The sequence below is a fragment of the Pleurodeles waltl genome, chromosome 5, assembly GCF_031143425.1.
Source record: "Pleurodeles waltl isolate 20211129_DDA chromosome 5, aPleWal1.hap1.20221129, whole genome shotgun sequence".
NCBI lineage: Eukaryota > Metazoa > Chordata > Amphibia > Caudata > Salamandridae > Pleurodeles > Pleurodeles waltl.
In genome coordinates this window covers 1,251,093,051-1,251,109,986 of record NC_090444.1, presented here as the reverse complement: position 1 = coordinate 1,251,109,986, position 16,936 = coordinate 1,251,093,051, and the positions used below count along the sequence as shown (strand labels likewise).

The window sequence follows — 16,936 nt, the reverse complement described above, 5'->3', positions numbered from 1 at the left end:
AAACATTCCTCACCTTAGAGGAGATTGAGGTTACCGGATGTTCAGTGCAGCGAGGGTGGGCTGGAAATTGCCCCCACTGTTAGGCATAACTGGGTGTGTTGAAAATCTCCCCTGCAGATGATGAATATTGGAGTTCCCCAAGACAACTAAAACCTGCCCTGGTCCTGCTTTTAAAATAGTATTGCCCCACTATTGTATGTGAGGAAAGGAACAATTCCCTTCATGCCCCCAACGTTAGGAAACGCAGGGATGTTGTTGAGAGGACACCAACTGCCTCCTAGTTTTAAAGAGAGGATGGGTGGGTTGGATGGCACCGGAGCAGCAGTATGCTGCGTCAGTTCAGGTAAAAAAATGCCCTCCTGACATTGAGCATGGAGGCATGATAAGGGCTGTTGCCAAAGAAGAAATAATTAAAACTCTTTATCTATGCATAAGGAAGGGGGTGTATTATGCAGTCTCTGCAAACCATGGAGGATTATATGCTTGATAGGCTGGAGTATATGTTTAACCCCCAAGTCCTAGCGAGACCAAGGGTAGAGGTTGACGCCCCTTCTTTTATTACTTATCTCCCAGCATTATCTTAGGAATAACCGGAAAAACACATATCACACAAAACAATGGCATTCAGGCTTTCACTGTCAAACAGCTTTTCCTCCAATTCACAAACTCAGGTGTGATCCTGCGAACAAATCCTAAATTCATCCCGAAAGTTCCCTCAACGTTTCACTTGAATGAACCAGTCATCTTAAAAACCTTTATTCCAAATCCACAAACAGTAGCCGAAAAAACATTACATTCCCTTGATATTAAAAGATGTTTAAAGTTGTATCTACAGAAAACTCAAGCCATCCGCCAGTCTGATCAATTATTTGTAGCATTTGGCGGAACAAGAAAGGGGCACGCGGTGTCCAAACAGACTATAGCAAGATGGATTGGCCTGGCAATTCAATTCTGCCATTCAAAAGCAGGAAAACCGCTCCACACCAAGGTGAGAGCCCACTCTACAAGATTGGTAGCCACTTCAGCTGCACTCTTTGCAGGTGTACCACTACATAGCATCTGTAGAGCAGCAACATGGTCCAGCCAGCATACATTTACGAGGCATTACTGTCTCGAGGAAACTAACAACGTCGATACAGCAGTGGGCCAGGCGGTGCTGAGGCATCTATTTCGTTAAGGTGAGCCTCTTACACATCCCACCACCACACTCGAGGTATGTTCGATATTGGTTTCTTAGTCTCGTTAATATCTAATTTTATATCACAGTGTGTTTTACTCTAATTATGTGCTTCAGATTATTCGCTTTGTTATATTGTGTTAACATGTCGTAGACTTCAAAATAATAACAAAACAGATTGTGTCAGGACTTTCTGCCACACAGCTTTTTATTGCTCTTCTATTCAGATATCTATGGATATATATATAGATATGTATATGTATATATATATATGTGTGTTTATATATAGATATATACGTGGATGTATAAAGCTGAACTAATGTGAGTCACATCACTTATAAAATTACGATAAAATTACAGTCAATGTAATTTACTAATTAAGAAGACATTACTGCTCGTTATTCTGATTCAAGCATGTGAATCTATGAAAGATCCAATACTGGAGAAGAAAATTAGTTACTTACCTGTAACTGCAGTTCTCCAGTATTGGTATTTTTCATAGATTCACATGCGACCCACCCACCTCCCCTCAGAGGCTCCCCTATTATACAGATATTAAACTTCACACTCCTACTAAAAATCTGAGGGAATTCAGCCTCTGTTGGGAGTGTTTGGGAGGGGCTGAATCCTGATTGGTTGATACGGAAGTTTGGGTCTTTTCACAAAACAAAGTGGATAGACTGTAAAATACCCTATGAGGCCTACTGGGGCCTACTGGTTTTACTTTTACTGACTTACTGCTTTATGTATTTAAATTTACCGTGAGTCTCCCACCTCGACGACAGGGATGATTCAAGCATGTGAATCTATGAAAGATACCAATACTGGAGAACTGCAGTTACAGGTAAGTAACACATTTTCGTAGTTGTGTTGTACCTGTGTTTTGTACCTTTTTTTGTTGCTTTATGTTGCATGAAATCGACCTAGGAATGAGTCCTCAACAGCGGTTCTCCCAGGCACAGCGGAAAGCCAATACTACAATATTCACTGCACTTGGGGAAATTCACCCCATAATGCTTTGCAGACATTCATTTTACAACACGTTGTTGCCCACAATTCAGCTTATGGTGGTCCTAGGGCAAAGGGACCATCACCAATGCATTCAGAACGATGTACTCTTTCTGTTGAGGCCATCTTGTAGGTCACACTAGGTGAGGAGGGCCCAGATATCCTAACCTCTTCCACCATTCATTGCATATTTAAATTCTCTTGTAGCTGAAACTTTTGTTTTTATAGCTGAGAGAAGTTTGTGTTCTAAGTGTATTGTTTGTAGTAGTGTTCTGACTGCCCTTGGCCTGCAAACGTGTAATGCACTGTGCTCTCAATCTTGAAAGGATAGTTGCTCCAAGACATTACTGATTTAGTTGGCTTGATAGGGACATCTAGCTGCTGCCACCAGTGGTACTGCACCTACTGCTAATGAATGAACACAGTTTATTTCTCATAAAGGTTTAATGTATTCACGGAAACGTGCCCCATAATGCTTTGCAAGTACTTGTTTTACAGCACATTTGTGCCCATAGCTCAGTCTGTGGTGGTCCTAGGGCAATGGGACCACTCCCAAAACATTCAGACCTATGTGCTCTTTCTGTTTAGGCAATCTTGTGGGTCACAATAGGTGAGAGGGTGCCCAAAAATCATAACCTCTTCCACCATTCACTGTATATTAAAATTTTCTAGGACAGCTGAGAGAAGTTTGTGTTATAAGGGCTTTTTGACAGCCCTGCTTTGCCTGTAAATATGTAATGTGCTGTGCTCTGAAGAATGATAATAGTTCCAAGGCACTACTAACTCAGTTGGCTTGACAAGGACATCTAGTCACCACTGGTGGTATTGCACCCTCTGCTAATGCACAAATAGTTTATTTCTGATAAAGGTTTAAAGTATGCATGGTAACTCACCCCATAATGCTTTGCAGGCATTCCTTTTACAACACATTTTTGGCCATAACGCAGCCTGTGATGGTCCTAGGGCAATGGGACCACCCTCAAACATTCAGAACGATGTGCTCTTTCTTTTCAGGTAATCTTGTGAGTCAACCTAGATGCGAGGGGGGCCACAAATCATAACTTCTCCCACCATTCAATGCATGTTTAAATTATCCAGTAGCTAAAATGTTTGTTTTTACAGTGGAGAGGAGTTTCTGTTATAAGTGCCTTGTTTGTAATAGTATTCTGACAGCCTTGCTTGCCCTGTGCTGTGGGCTGAAGGATGATATTTACTTCAAAGCACTACTAGCTCACTTGGCTTGACAGGGACATCTAGCCACCACATTGCTACTGCTCCGTATGCTGTTGACTCTGCAAGGACATCTAGCCGCAACCAGTGGTACTGCACCTTCTGCTATTAACTCTACAGGGACATCTAGTAACGACCTGCGACACTGCACTCATGTGCCACTGACTCCACAGTTAAATGATATTTGAAAGGCCTGCTAGGCCTGAAAATGTGTAATACACTATGCCTTCAAAGCGCTGATTATATGATTACACTGCAGTACTCTTTATCATTCTTTTTTATGTGCTTATGCCCTCTAGGGGCTGAATATATGTTTACATAACCATGTTTCTTCCAAATGCTATTTTTTCTGTTGTGCTCTGTAGGGGTTGTTCAGACCATTACAGTCTAATGCCAATTGTATGAAGGAATGCACAAACACAGTTTATTTCTGATAAAGGTTTAATGTGCTGCATGGTTAAATATTTATAAGGTCCCAAATGCGAGGTTGTCATTATAATTTACAGCGCCAACAGCTCTAACTCTCGCTTATACGAGACCTATTGCATTACAAATGCTTGTTCTCCTTGTGAGCCAAGAAAGAAAGACATTTGATGCAAACATGAGAGAAACAGGAAGCCAAAAATATCCACCTGGTGGATGAATTTCAAAATGTGAAACCAGGTAATCTGGAATCCATACTGGCTTCCCTGCTTGCCTAAATTGTGAAATTCTGTGATCCTAGACACATATTATATTGCAGAGTGCCTCTTTATTATCACATATGAGCGCACTTTTAAATACTTGAGTTCAGGATGTGCACTGAATGAACAGGCACTTGTTATATTTGATTTACTAGACTATAATGTTGCTCCATCTATATTAAGAATCTAAGTCACATTTAGGATGTACATGAGTACTGACTTCCTGCTTGGTTCACTTATGGCATTGCTTGTTTCTAAAAACGTTTAATAAATGTGTGTCTATTCTGTGATATAGGGGGTTATTCTAACTTTGGAGGAGGTGTTAATCCGTCCCAAAAGTGACGGAAAAGTGACGGATTTACCACCAGCCGTATTACGAGTCCATTATATCCTATGGAACTCGTAATACGGCTGGTGGTATATCCGTCACTTTACCGTCACTTTTGGGACGGATTAACACTCCTCCAAAGTTAGAATAACCCCCAGAATCTGATATACTAAAGTGAAATGCGTCCGCATGTAAAAGAAATACACTTTTTTGAATATTAAAGAGATTTATCACATTTTTACCTTTTGTTTGTTGCATAATATATATGCCAAACGTCTTCATGTTACGGCTCATGCACAGACTCTTTGAGTCAAGCCAGGCCCATGGCCAGACTCTGGTTCGGCTTACTTTATTAAGTTCCCTGCAGGCCTTCCTCTATTTGCAACTCAGGCATAGTATTTAGGCAGGAGAACTGGCCCATTAAGGATGTTGGGATTAATGAGAATGCTCTTTTCACTCCCTTCCAATAGAGATGAACTATCGGAGGGGAATGAAAAGAGCATTCTTGACTTCAAACCATTTTCAAAACACAGTTTTTATTGAAAAGTGTTTAATCTTGGATTATTAAATTATAAAAGTTTAAAAACAGGTCAAAACAAGACTTCTTGGATAATCAACAGGCTGTCAGCTATCAAAAGCCATTCTTTCCCTTTGTTTTTGGAAGATGAAGGTGGTCACAAACAGCTGGCAGCTAGGACAGTGTCCTGTTTGTGTTTGCAATCAGGATGGTCGGTCATGGTGTCTCACTTTTCCTCAACCGTATTGGGCAGCCAGATGGGGCCAGGCAAGGGTCTGATGTCTGCTGTTGCAAAGAGGGTGATATGATAGCTTTGTCCTGGCCTGGGTTTACTTCATCCTTAAGCTTTTGTGGGCTGAAGGGTGCTTGGTATAGGTGACTACTGGCCCATTGCTCTGGTTGACTTTGCATACTGGGCCCCTGTGCAGCTATCAGTGGGCCTGCTGATAGCTGCTCCTGTATCCTGCTGCTATTGTAAACAGTCTGCTGGATCAGCTTTTAGCTGTCCTAAGCCACCTGGGTCTTGTGTCTCCACCATCACTTTTGCTGAATCATTTCCAAATTGAGCTATAGTGGCTTATGCAGTGTTGTTTAGATAGATAGTAAAGGTTTGGAGGGTCATTTGTGCATCTGATGGTCTGCGTTTGTTCATCTTAAAGTGTGTGTGGGGGCTGTGTCAGATGGCAGGTGTGTAGGTATCTGATAGTTTGGTGTCTGATGTTGGGATGGAAGCCATCTGATGGTGGATGTCTGCATCTATGCGGTCATCAGATGATGTATAACAGCATGCTTGGGTTCAGAATTGTGTATCAGTGTTGATGGCATGTCTGTGGGCATGTTTGGATGATGGCCATTTCATTGTATGCATGGGTGTCTGGTGGTGTGAGAGCATGTCATGTCTGATGGTGTGCATGCAGCTGATTAGTGCTCTGAAGCAGTCAAGTGATCCATGATTTTTGTTAGGACGCTACAGCTTAACTCCTATCTTGTGGTGGCCTTGATTTAAACATCACTAAATTTACTTGTTGCTTTCTCAAATACTCTCGTCTGGCAATTTTTAAGCTTTCCTAGTCCTGATGATGACCCTTTAATCATGTTTGTTTGAAACGCTGTTGACACTGGACAATGAGAACATTAGGCACCTGCCTGGACACCAAGCCTGCCACTTGCCTATGGCTTCCAGTTCCTGCTTGTTCCAGACTGATCCAGTGACACCGCAGCTGCCTGGGATTTCCAACTGTGGTTTTCCTGACCAGGTTTTCCCACTCACCGTTCTTCTATGCAACAGAAGCTCTGCCCAACCCGGGACATACTTAATGCAAACTGCAGTGCGACTGCACTCGAACGCGCCATTAGCACACCAAAGGCAAGCCCATCTGCGCCCATCCACGCCTGGACCACGCCCATTGCCACAACCACTGGTCCTCCTTCCCCCAGAAGATACACCATCGCCAAGCTCTACACCATCAACTCTGGATGCTACAACAAAGACTGTCACCACACTGACCCACGATTCACATTATGACCCTTCACCTGGACCCACTGCCACTTCACCTGTCACAGCACACACAACAGCCCCACCCTGAACACACCAGAGACACCACCTGAAGAAAAACACAAACTCGCATGTAACCTTCTCAAAACACTCTCACAATTCAAGCGTTCCACCGGATTATAGGACCTCATTGCCACCCTTACACCCAACATTGTCTTCCTCACCAAGACCTGGCTGAACCCCACATCCTCCCCAGACATTGCAATGGCGATCCCCGAGGGATATAAATCACTCACCAAGACCGCACCCAAAAGCCAAGAGGAGGAACAGCCATCATCTTCAAAGAGACCATACAGTGCACCACCACAAACAACAACACCACCACCCCCATTTAACATCTCAACTTCAAGCTCCAGATGGACAACAAAACAACCATCAGAGGCACCCTGACATACTGACCCCCAGGCCTGCATTCCAGCTTCTGCAACACCATTGCAGACTTCATTGCACCCTTAGGTCTTAGACTCCGAGGACTACAGCTTCCTCAGTGACCTAAATTTCCACATCGATGACCCCACCAACGACAACACTGCACACCTCCTAGACAGTATGAGCAGCCTCAAATTGACTCAGATCATCCACGACCCTACACACACTGCAGGACACACGCTGGACCCCATTTTCACCTCCAGCAACCGGGTCAAATACAGACATGTCACAGAACTCACATGGACCGCTCACTCCATTGTCCACTTCAGCATCTCCAGCCCCCGCACCTCCCACTCTCCCCAAAGATGACCAGTGCCTCCCACCCGAGGTGAAACAAAATCTCAGAGACCAGCTGGACAGACTCCCTCAGCACCTCCAACCCTGCTAATACCATCAACCTCGAACGGGGAGTGAAAAATGTCCAAGGCCTGGATCACCAATTACAATGAATATATCGTCATCATCAAGAGCAATGACCAGAAAAAATCCATCTAAAAAGGCCAGCTGGTACACCCAAGAACACATAACAGCAAAATGAGACAGCAAACAGCTGGAGAGGAGATGGAACGCCAGCAAGAATGCCTCAGACAGAACAGCCTTCAAGACCTCCCTCAACTTCCACCACCGCTTGCTGAGGGCAACAAAGAAGACAGCCCTTGCTGCACACATCTAAACTAGTGCCAGCAACGCCAAAGAACTTTTCAACATTGTTAAGGAATTCTCCAACCCGGCTGTAAGCGAAAACAACATCACACCCTCACAGGAGCTGTGTGACAATCTTGCTCACTTCTTCCACGACAAGATCGCAACCATATTCAGATACTTTGAACCACAACCCACATAACGAATTTCCTCGACAGATACACCACCACCATAACCCACACGAACCACACATTAACCATATGGAACTTCCTCTCCACCCAGGACATCACCTCCACCATGAAATCTATCCATTCGGGTACTCCCACAGACCCCTACCCACACCACATCTTCAACCTTGGAAACCAAAGGATCGACCAGGGATTCACCACCCTGCTCAAAACCTCTATCACCACTGCAACATTTCCTGCCACCTGGAAACAAGCTGAAGTCAGACCACTACTCAAAAAACCCTCCGCCGACCCCAGCAAACCCAAAAACTACAGCCAATCTCTCTGCTCCCTTTACCAGTGAAGGTACTGTTAAAGATTATCAACAAGCAACCACTGATGAAATCTGAACCCTCTGCAACCTTCGACACTGTTTCCCATCACATGCTGATAGAAAAACTCCACCATATCGAAGGCAAAGGGGACACGCTCAGATGGCTCACCTCCTTTCTCACTGGAAGAACCTAGAGGATCCACCTCCGGCCTTCCACCTCTGAACCCAAGGAGATCACTTGGAGTGTCCCCTAGGGCTCATACCTCAGTCCCACGCTCTTCAACGCATATATGACCTCATGACCAACATCATCAAAACCCACAGTCTCAACATAATTTCCTACGCAGATGACACCCAACGTATCCTCTCACTTACTGTTGACCCCTCCACCACCAGAACCAACTTCCACAGATGCAAGACAAGCATTGCTGACTGCCTACAGCTGAAGACAGACAAGACAGAAGTATTGATCTTTGGCAATCGCAGCAACACATAGAACGACATCTGGTTGCCATCAGTCCTAGGACTCGCACCCACTCCCTCTGACCATGCCAGAAACCTCAGAATCATCATTGACAACAAGCTCACCATGAAATCACAGATCACGTTGTCTCCTCTGCCTGCTCCCTCACTTCAAACATGCTACATAAGGCTACCCCTACACACAAGGCACACCGTGACACAGACCCTCATCACCAGCCATTCTGGACTACGCCAATGCCCTCTATGTAGGAATCGCTGCACACCTCCTACAGAGACTCCAAACCATACAGAACGCCACAGCCAGACTCATCCTCGGTCTTCCCCGACAAACCCACATCACACCCCACCCCAGGCAACTCCACTGGCTCCTCGTACAGAAGAGATGCCAATTCAAGCTGCTGACCCACACACACAAGGCTCTACACAACCAAGGACCTGGGATACATTAGCCACCACCTGAACTTCCACCAACCGTTAAGAAGACTACGATCTGGTTCCCTTTCACTTGCCAGTACTCTCCACATCTACTGAAGCAGAAGTAGAGGACGCTCCTCTCACATCGCAGAAAAAACCTGGAGCAGCCTCCCCATGCACCTCTAGACCATCACCTCACTTCCGGAATTCGGAATGGCCGTTAAGACCTGGCTGTTCGAATAAGGCTCCGGGACCTGCAAGAGCCTGGATACCCTTTTCGCTGATTAGCCACGCATTATAAATCCTTATTGATTGATTGAGATTGATGAGCTATTCTGCTATATAATCTTCAGGAAGTGCATTTTTCAGACTGTTTTTATTCTTCTGGTGCTTTTTTATATTACACACACTTTTGTATTTTGTTTTGTTTTATACACTGTGTGAGTGCATGAGCACAGAGCAGGTGTTTGAAATTATATTATTGAGTTAATGATATATTTTCAACACTTAATCATTGGGCCTAGCTCTCTAGTATTGATTAACTGTGAAATTATGTGTAATCATTCCTATCCCACTCGGCACCACTGTTTTTTACATATGTATATGAGCCTGGTTCCAGGTGGATATTGGGCAGCCCCTGTTCTAGTTAACTATTGAGGTCCATGGTGTAGTAGATTATCTGCTGGCTCCCAGGTGGACTGCCAAATGCCAAAGAGAAAAGGGGAGGTCAAAGATGTGCAATATTTGGCAGAGCCCAGAGGAGTGGGACAGCTGATACCTTCCAGGTCCCCTTTTTTTAGAAACATTCCTCACCTGAGAGGAGATTGAGGTTACCGGATGTTCAGTGCAGCGAGGGTGGGCTGGAAATTGCCCCCACTGTTAGGCATAACTGGGTGTGTTGAAAATCTCCCCTGCAGATGATGAATATTGGAGTTCCCCAAGACAACTAAAACCTGCCCTGGTCCTGCTTTTAAAATAGTATTGCCCCACTAGTGTATGTGAGGAAAGGAACAATTCCCTTCATGCCCCCAACGTTAGGAAACGCAGGGATGTTGTTGAGAGGACACCAACTGCCTCCTAGTTTTAAAGAGAGGATGGGTGGGTTGGATGGCACCGGAGCAGCAGTATGCTGCGTCAGTTCAGGTAAAAAAATGCCCTCCTGACATTGAGCATGGAGGCATGATAAGGGCTGTTGCCAAAGAAGAAATAATTAAAACTCTTTATCTATGCATAAGGAAGGGGGTGTATTATGCAGTCTCTGCAAACCATGGAGGATTATATGCTTGATAGGCTGGAGTATATGTTTAACCCCCAAGTCCTAGCGAGACCAAGGGTAGAGGTTGACGCCCCTTCTTTTATTACTTATCTCCCAGCATTATCTTAGGAATAACCGGAAAAACACATATCACACAAAACAATGGCATCAAATGATAAGCCTCCGTGCTATTCAAATTTGCAAGACTTAAGGGTGCAAAAATGGGGCCCCCTGTACCTTAACTACAGAGGCATGATTGCACCTCTGCAATGCAGGTTGTAGATGTCACTTGCTGATATTACATATTGTGAGACTTGCCTTTCAACAAGCAAGCATGCATGCATAGTGTATTGGGTTAGAAGATTGCACAATGCTTCTTACATGATTGTTTAAAGGCCTACCTTGTATTTTCCCAACTCAGGTATAACCACAGTACTGACCATGTCTACGATCATCACAGGTGTGAACGCCTCCATGCCGCGTGTATCCTATATCAAAGCTGTCGATATATACCTCTGGATCAGTTTTGTGTTTGTATTTCTTTCTGTGTTGGAATATGCTGCGGTGAACTACTTGACCACTGTTCAAGAATGGAAAGAGAGGAAACTGAGAGAGAAGGTACGGAATAAATACAGTTATTGTCAAAGACTGGTTTTTAATGCTTGATCCAATGCTTCTTTATAATGTAAGTCTTTAGCAGCTTGGAAAGATAGGAGATGTTTTTCAATGAACTGAAAAATTACCAAGCTCTGACAAATGTTTTTTTGTGTAAATGGCCACAAATGATATCAGCATTTAATGGTGGCCAGTCATACCTACTGAGGTAATACATGTATGAGATTGTAAATGAATATATACAGTACATTTCCCCAGTTGGCTGGTTTTTAATTCATTTTTCTAGTTATTAAACTATATGAAAAAACTTAAAATATTCATACCTCAAGGAAGTCCGTTATTGAGATATTGACGACTTCCTCCAAAACACAATTTTTGGCTATTTCGCTTTGAAAAGGCAGAGTATTAATCTCTTTTTTCACTACAGCAGACCTCTTTTACTGTTTTACTCAGCACTTGCATTTCACCTGGTTTAGAGTTCCATAGACATTAGAACAAGGATTGGCAAATCCAGTAGACCAAATAGATCAATCTAACTGCAGATTCTTCACATTAGAATACTCCTCAGACACACTACTGAATCTAGAGCAATGCTCTTATGCACCTCTAGCTGGTACCGTGTGGTACCATGCCAGGCTCTAGACTGTTCCTGAAGTGAGACAGTGGCACCGCATGTAAGAACCACCATTGCACGCTGACATCAGCTCCTTTATTATTGTGCTTTCCTTTGTGGATCCAGAGCTCTACTCCCAGAATTTGTCAGCCTTCCAATGACTCCTAAAATGAACTCCAGTGTGCCAGGCAGCAATGTCCATTCCTAAAAGTATAGTTTTCACTCCATGCCATGACTGTAAGAAACAGATGCTGGTCATGAACTCACAAGAGGTCTGTCTCTGGTATTCGGGCTCAGGGCATGATTTGTAGTTGTGTGATAAGTGCACTTAAAAGTGATCTAAGACCAAGAAGCAAAGTGGTTCATCACTGAACATAAGAAAAAGTTGAGATCCTTGTGAAAGTCTTTCTTCTGCTCCAGGTCACAGACGCAGACTCATTCTTCCTCCTAGGGCCATTCTCACAAGAGATCAGCCTTGCGGTCAAAATCCTCTGGTAGGTCTAAGACCAAGTTATAATGTAAAAAAGTGAAGTGGGACTCAAACCCAACCCACCACTTCATATCCAAGTAGAGGGCGCAAGGGTGTCAGGCTGTCTTCCTCATGGACACCGACTGCAGAGTCAATTCCCAAATGATGATGTTATTTTTCAACAAAATATAAATCAATGGGCCAAAATCATGTTTCACTGTAAAGCTTTTGCATGGCCTCCCACACTATCCTGAAAAGCTAGCGTGGCTCCCTTCTGGTCCCTTTTCCTATAAAAGGCTCCAAGAGCTCTGAACTGTGAAGCATGAATGTCGAAAACATTGAGTTTGTCAGGGAGTAGCATTGTGTTAAGGTGACCCCTACTGCCAGTATGCATACAGATATCTGTAGGACAATGTGCCATGCCACTCCCTGTATCACAAAGGTATAGGGCACATAAGAGTTCAACACTGCACAGATAATTGTATGTCAGACTATTGTATACAGAAATGTCATCTTACATAAATATCATCTACTAAATACATCTACAAAAATATTGTCATATTTAGAATACATTTTCTGGTTTTAATTTCAATGGTGCAATTTCTTTATAAAAGATAGTTCAATGATGTGGATAGTAAATCATATGGATATCATATTTATGTCAGACAGTATTCTGAAAATAATATTCTTGTACCATACTGCACAGACCACTTCCCAGCATGGTGCTATCAAATCTTGTGGCCCTGCCAATATGCATGGAAACATCTGTAGGTCAATGTGCCTTGTCAGCCCCCTGTATCACAATGTTATAGGGCAGTTAAGAGTTCTACACTGCACAGATGATTGTATGTCAGACTATTGTATAGAGAAATATGATCTTACATAAATATAATCTACTAAATATGCCTGAAAAACTACTGTCATATTTAGAATAGATTTTCTGTTATTAATTCCATTGGTGCAATTATTTTGTAAATGATGGTTGAATGATATGGATAGTAAATTATATGGATATTATATTTATGTCAGACAGTAATCTGAAAACAATATTCTTGTACCATACTGCAGAGACCACATCCCAGCAGAATGGCACAGCCATTAATCACCATGATGTAACAGAGACTTGTACTAATAGCATCAAATGTTGTGAGGGACCGTGTCTTGGGCTAACTTGAAAAGTCAAGAGAACCCACTTTCTATATTTTCACAAGTATTACATCTTACTTCAAAGAGCCATGCATATTTCTCCATTCGCATATAGACATCACAACTGTGTAGTTGTCAGATATAAACAGAGAAACAGAGATGCACAAGTACACCCCATGGTCCTCAGCCTGTTACCTAACATTCATATTACTCTTAACAAGAGCTTAAGTTGTTAATACTAATATCAATATACAAAAATATTTTTGATTAATGTAATAAACATAAAGAAGAATACAATTTGATTCAATAGTCCAAACTGTGGTAGGCTAATGTTACAATACATGCCCTAGGAATAAAAGTTAGGAAGGAAATAGATGAAGGACTAAACATAGTGAAAGTACTAATACTGTCTGAGTGTCTTTCAAGGAAACAGATGGCAGCATAATAGTGCAATGTATTGTAGTTATGCATGGTGACTAGAAATTAGAAAATGTTCAAGAAAGGGCAGCCACATACTGCAGCACAGTTTCTGGTATACGTTTATCATGTGGTCAGAACTCAGAGCCCTTAAGATTTAGCTAAAGGTTTGTAGGTCATTATCATACAGTACATATGCATAACATGTACATTTTTGTAAATCAGGTCCTTTGAGGTTTTGTGTAAATCAGATATGTAGTTACATATGTATGCAGTTCGACTGGTTAAATCAAATTACATTAACTTTTAAAAATACTAACAGTAGTCAATTCTGTCCCACAGAAAATAAGGCTCATCAGTACCCTGGAAACAGTTCCCTGAGGAGTAGCCAATCACAGTTCTTAATTCAGAGAGACTACTCTAGTCATATTGAAGAAGGCCATTTTGCAAGAAAAACAAGATTTTCCCTGACTGTTAAACCAAAATAGAAAGAGCTTATTTGATAGAAATCATGTATTTTGGAACACTGATACACTGATGTCTATAAACAAAAATATTAAAAATCCAAAACATATTTAAGCTGCTCTTTGAATGATAGTTTTTACCAATTTGCGCAGAATTATATATTTTAGTGTTTCCTTTGTGCCAGTGGGCACTTACTGCAACAACTGGTATGCCATTAGTCTTGTAGAGGAATTTTATTATGCTAAATCTTTTCCTGACACTAACCCCATTTTATATGTTGCGGTGGTTGGAGTTCAACTACAGTATCTAATTTTAAATATTGTACTGCCCAAATTTTTTAAACATTATATAGACTACCTTAATATCATGAAGAAAAGTACATAAAGGTAAATATAGTTTTATGTACATTCTTAGGCACCTGTCTGATTAACTTGAATATATACATATATTCATGTTACCTAGATGTAAACCTCAGAACAGTAACTCTGTACTTAGCAATATATGTACCTTCATGATACTGTATCAGTAAGCATTCCAGGAATGATGTTTTGGCATCACTCAATTTTGTGACATGCAGCTGGGTGGCCACAATTGTCAAAGTTATTAGTATCTCAGGACTAGCCCTTGTTATATTAAAGGTTGGAGACCTCTGATATAGACACTCCTGGGTGTTGTGCTAATCAACTTGACATTATGCATTTTGCTCCTCTGGTATTATTTTCATTGCCTTTGTTCTCTGTTTTTTTCTTAGTTTCCCTGCACATGTGGCTTACCTCATACAAAGACTATGTTGCTGGATGGGAATTACAGTGAGTCAGATGCAAACAGCCTGGCTGGTTACACACGGAACCAGATTGTAAATGACGACATGGAGAGACATGACAAAATTGTGGTGCACATGGGGGTCAGCAACGAATCCAACTCAGCCCGTAAGAGGAGACTAAAGGGCCCTATGGGCCTGCGAATCATGCAGAATACTCACGCCATTGATAAGTACTCAAGATTAATTTTCCCAGCATCATATATATTTTTTAATTTGATATACTGGTGTGTTTTCTGCTAGAAATGAAGAAAGGACTGATCAACAGAGTCAATTTTGAGAGTCTGATCTTTTTTTTACTGACATTTTGGAAAGTCAAATTGCAAACCAAGCCTTCTCTTCAGAAGAGCAACATAGTGCATAAACTTCAGTTGCTAGGAAGGACTTTATAATTCAGGCTGTGTTTGTCATTTTCCTTCCACTTTTTGGTTGTCTACAGTTTCTGGCTTTTACAGAAGTGCTCCCTTCAAGTTGTTCTATGTGGTGTAGCGGGGGTTTCATTGGTCGAACATTCCAGAAACCTTTTGTAGGTTCCAGCAATGTGTTGACACACTGTTCTGATGCAAGGCCCACTGACAGAGACTACCTCTGTACAGGAGCATATTGAAATCTGAGGAAGAGGCCCTGCCAAATACATGAAGCCCCCACATCCAGTCAGGTTTTGAGGGGTAAGATGATAGTTGGCTGGAGGCCCCCCCTACAACCAGGATCGTGGGGGTCCCCATCAACTGTGGTGAATGCTCAGCTCAGTGTTAATCCACTGGGTAACCCCAGGTGACTGCCAACTCGATCAGAGATGGATTGTAAGTAATGGAATATGCATAGCAATGTAGACGATTTAAAATTGTTGTTAGAGATGTTAAATTCACAAACACACACACACATGAAATGTCTAGAAAGTGGTCTTCAAACAGATCACCACACGTAATCGACCATGATCATTAATATCACAGCTCAGGGAAAGTCTACTTATGGTATTAAAAAATATGAGTCGCCAGTCACAATTGAAAAAATTTCGTGAAACTGAATTTTTAAGATGCTTTACATTTCTCTACACTGTTCTCCTCTGATATCTGTGAAAGGAAGTCATGCTGGTGGCCCAGGCAAAGCTACCTCACACAAGTCCTCTTAAGCTGACCTTTACTTGCATAAGCAAGGAATTTGATGTGTGTGTCCCAAAGATGTTCATTGTCCCAAACATGTTGAAGAAAGTGTGCTCTTTGTAAATGTAGCTGTGTTACGTTTGTGGTGGCACAAAGTATATTTCCTCTGGTCCAGACCTTGAGTATTTCTGCCCTAATACTTGGGGCAATATCTGTAGTCCACATTTATCTTTTGTTTTTTAATATATTAAATATGTTACTGCTGTGACATCAGTTTCCTTTAATAATTCTGGCTGAACAGTACTGGGATCCCTCAATAATACAAAAAGAATTATGATTTAATATGAAATTGATTGTCCTGAGCACCCCAGATCCTTGCACAACTATCTGTGTACCCCATTGGGATGTCAACGCACAGGTAAGAGGAACCCAACTGTAGCCAAATGTAGGAGACAGTAACCATGGTAGGTTAAATTGAATAATTATCTGAACTGTTGAATTTATATTACTTTAAAATCCCTGCATTCAGGAATGTTACAACAAGTTGTTAAATCATTAAATGTCAAATCATCTTTATAAGTAATGGGGAAAGCCAAAGATAATATGTATGCATTGTAAACAGGATGCAGTAGAGATATTTTATGCATGTTATGTGTCAGACAAACATTTTGTGAGTAGGGTCTGATAAATCCCACTCTTTCTATGCTTGGACATTCTTCAACACGATATGCAAATTTTGTATGATAAGCATGACCATAACGTTTTGGGTCTATTCCTTTCCCACGGGATAGATATCCCATCCTGATCACGGGGAAATACAAAATTATTAAGAAATTGCCAAATTTCATCTTGAGTCACAGAGGCATAACTGAGCCTGAGCGCTTACGTTTCATTTAGTGTGTTCAAAAATCTGTTTGAGTTACTTTACATTTTCTGGGTTTTGGTGGAACTATTGCAATATGTGTGTGATGGTTCTCTGTACTATCTCCTGCAGCAGTTCTCTCCAAACAGTAGCTATTTTGTGTGCGTTGATGGGCTATGGCTTACCCAGCTTTGATGGAAGCAA

At 42.0% G+C, this 16,936-nt stretch overlaps 1 protein-coding gene across 1 annotated transcript in view; it reads left to right on the top strand.

Annotated features, from left to right (window-relative positions):
• The window catches only part of GABRR2 (gamma-aminobutyric acid type A receptor subunit rho2), a 504,265-nt gene extending 488,127 nt beyond the window's left edge, over positions 1-16,138 (top strand). The window contains exons 8-9 of the mRNA XM_069235487.1: positions 10,644-10,840; positions 14,699-16,138. Coding sequence (XP_069091588.1) covers positions 10,644-10,840; positions 14,699-15,010 — 509 coding nt within the window. The 3' untranslated portion in view covers positions 15,011-16,138. The remainder of the gene's footprint in view (positions 1-10,643; positions 10,841-14,698) is intronic.
• Positions 16,139-16,936: the final 798 nt, after the last annotated feature.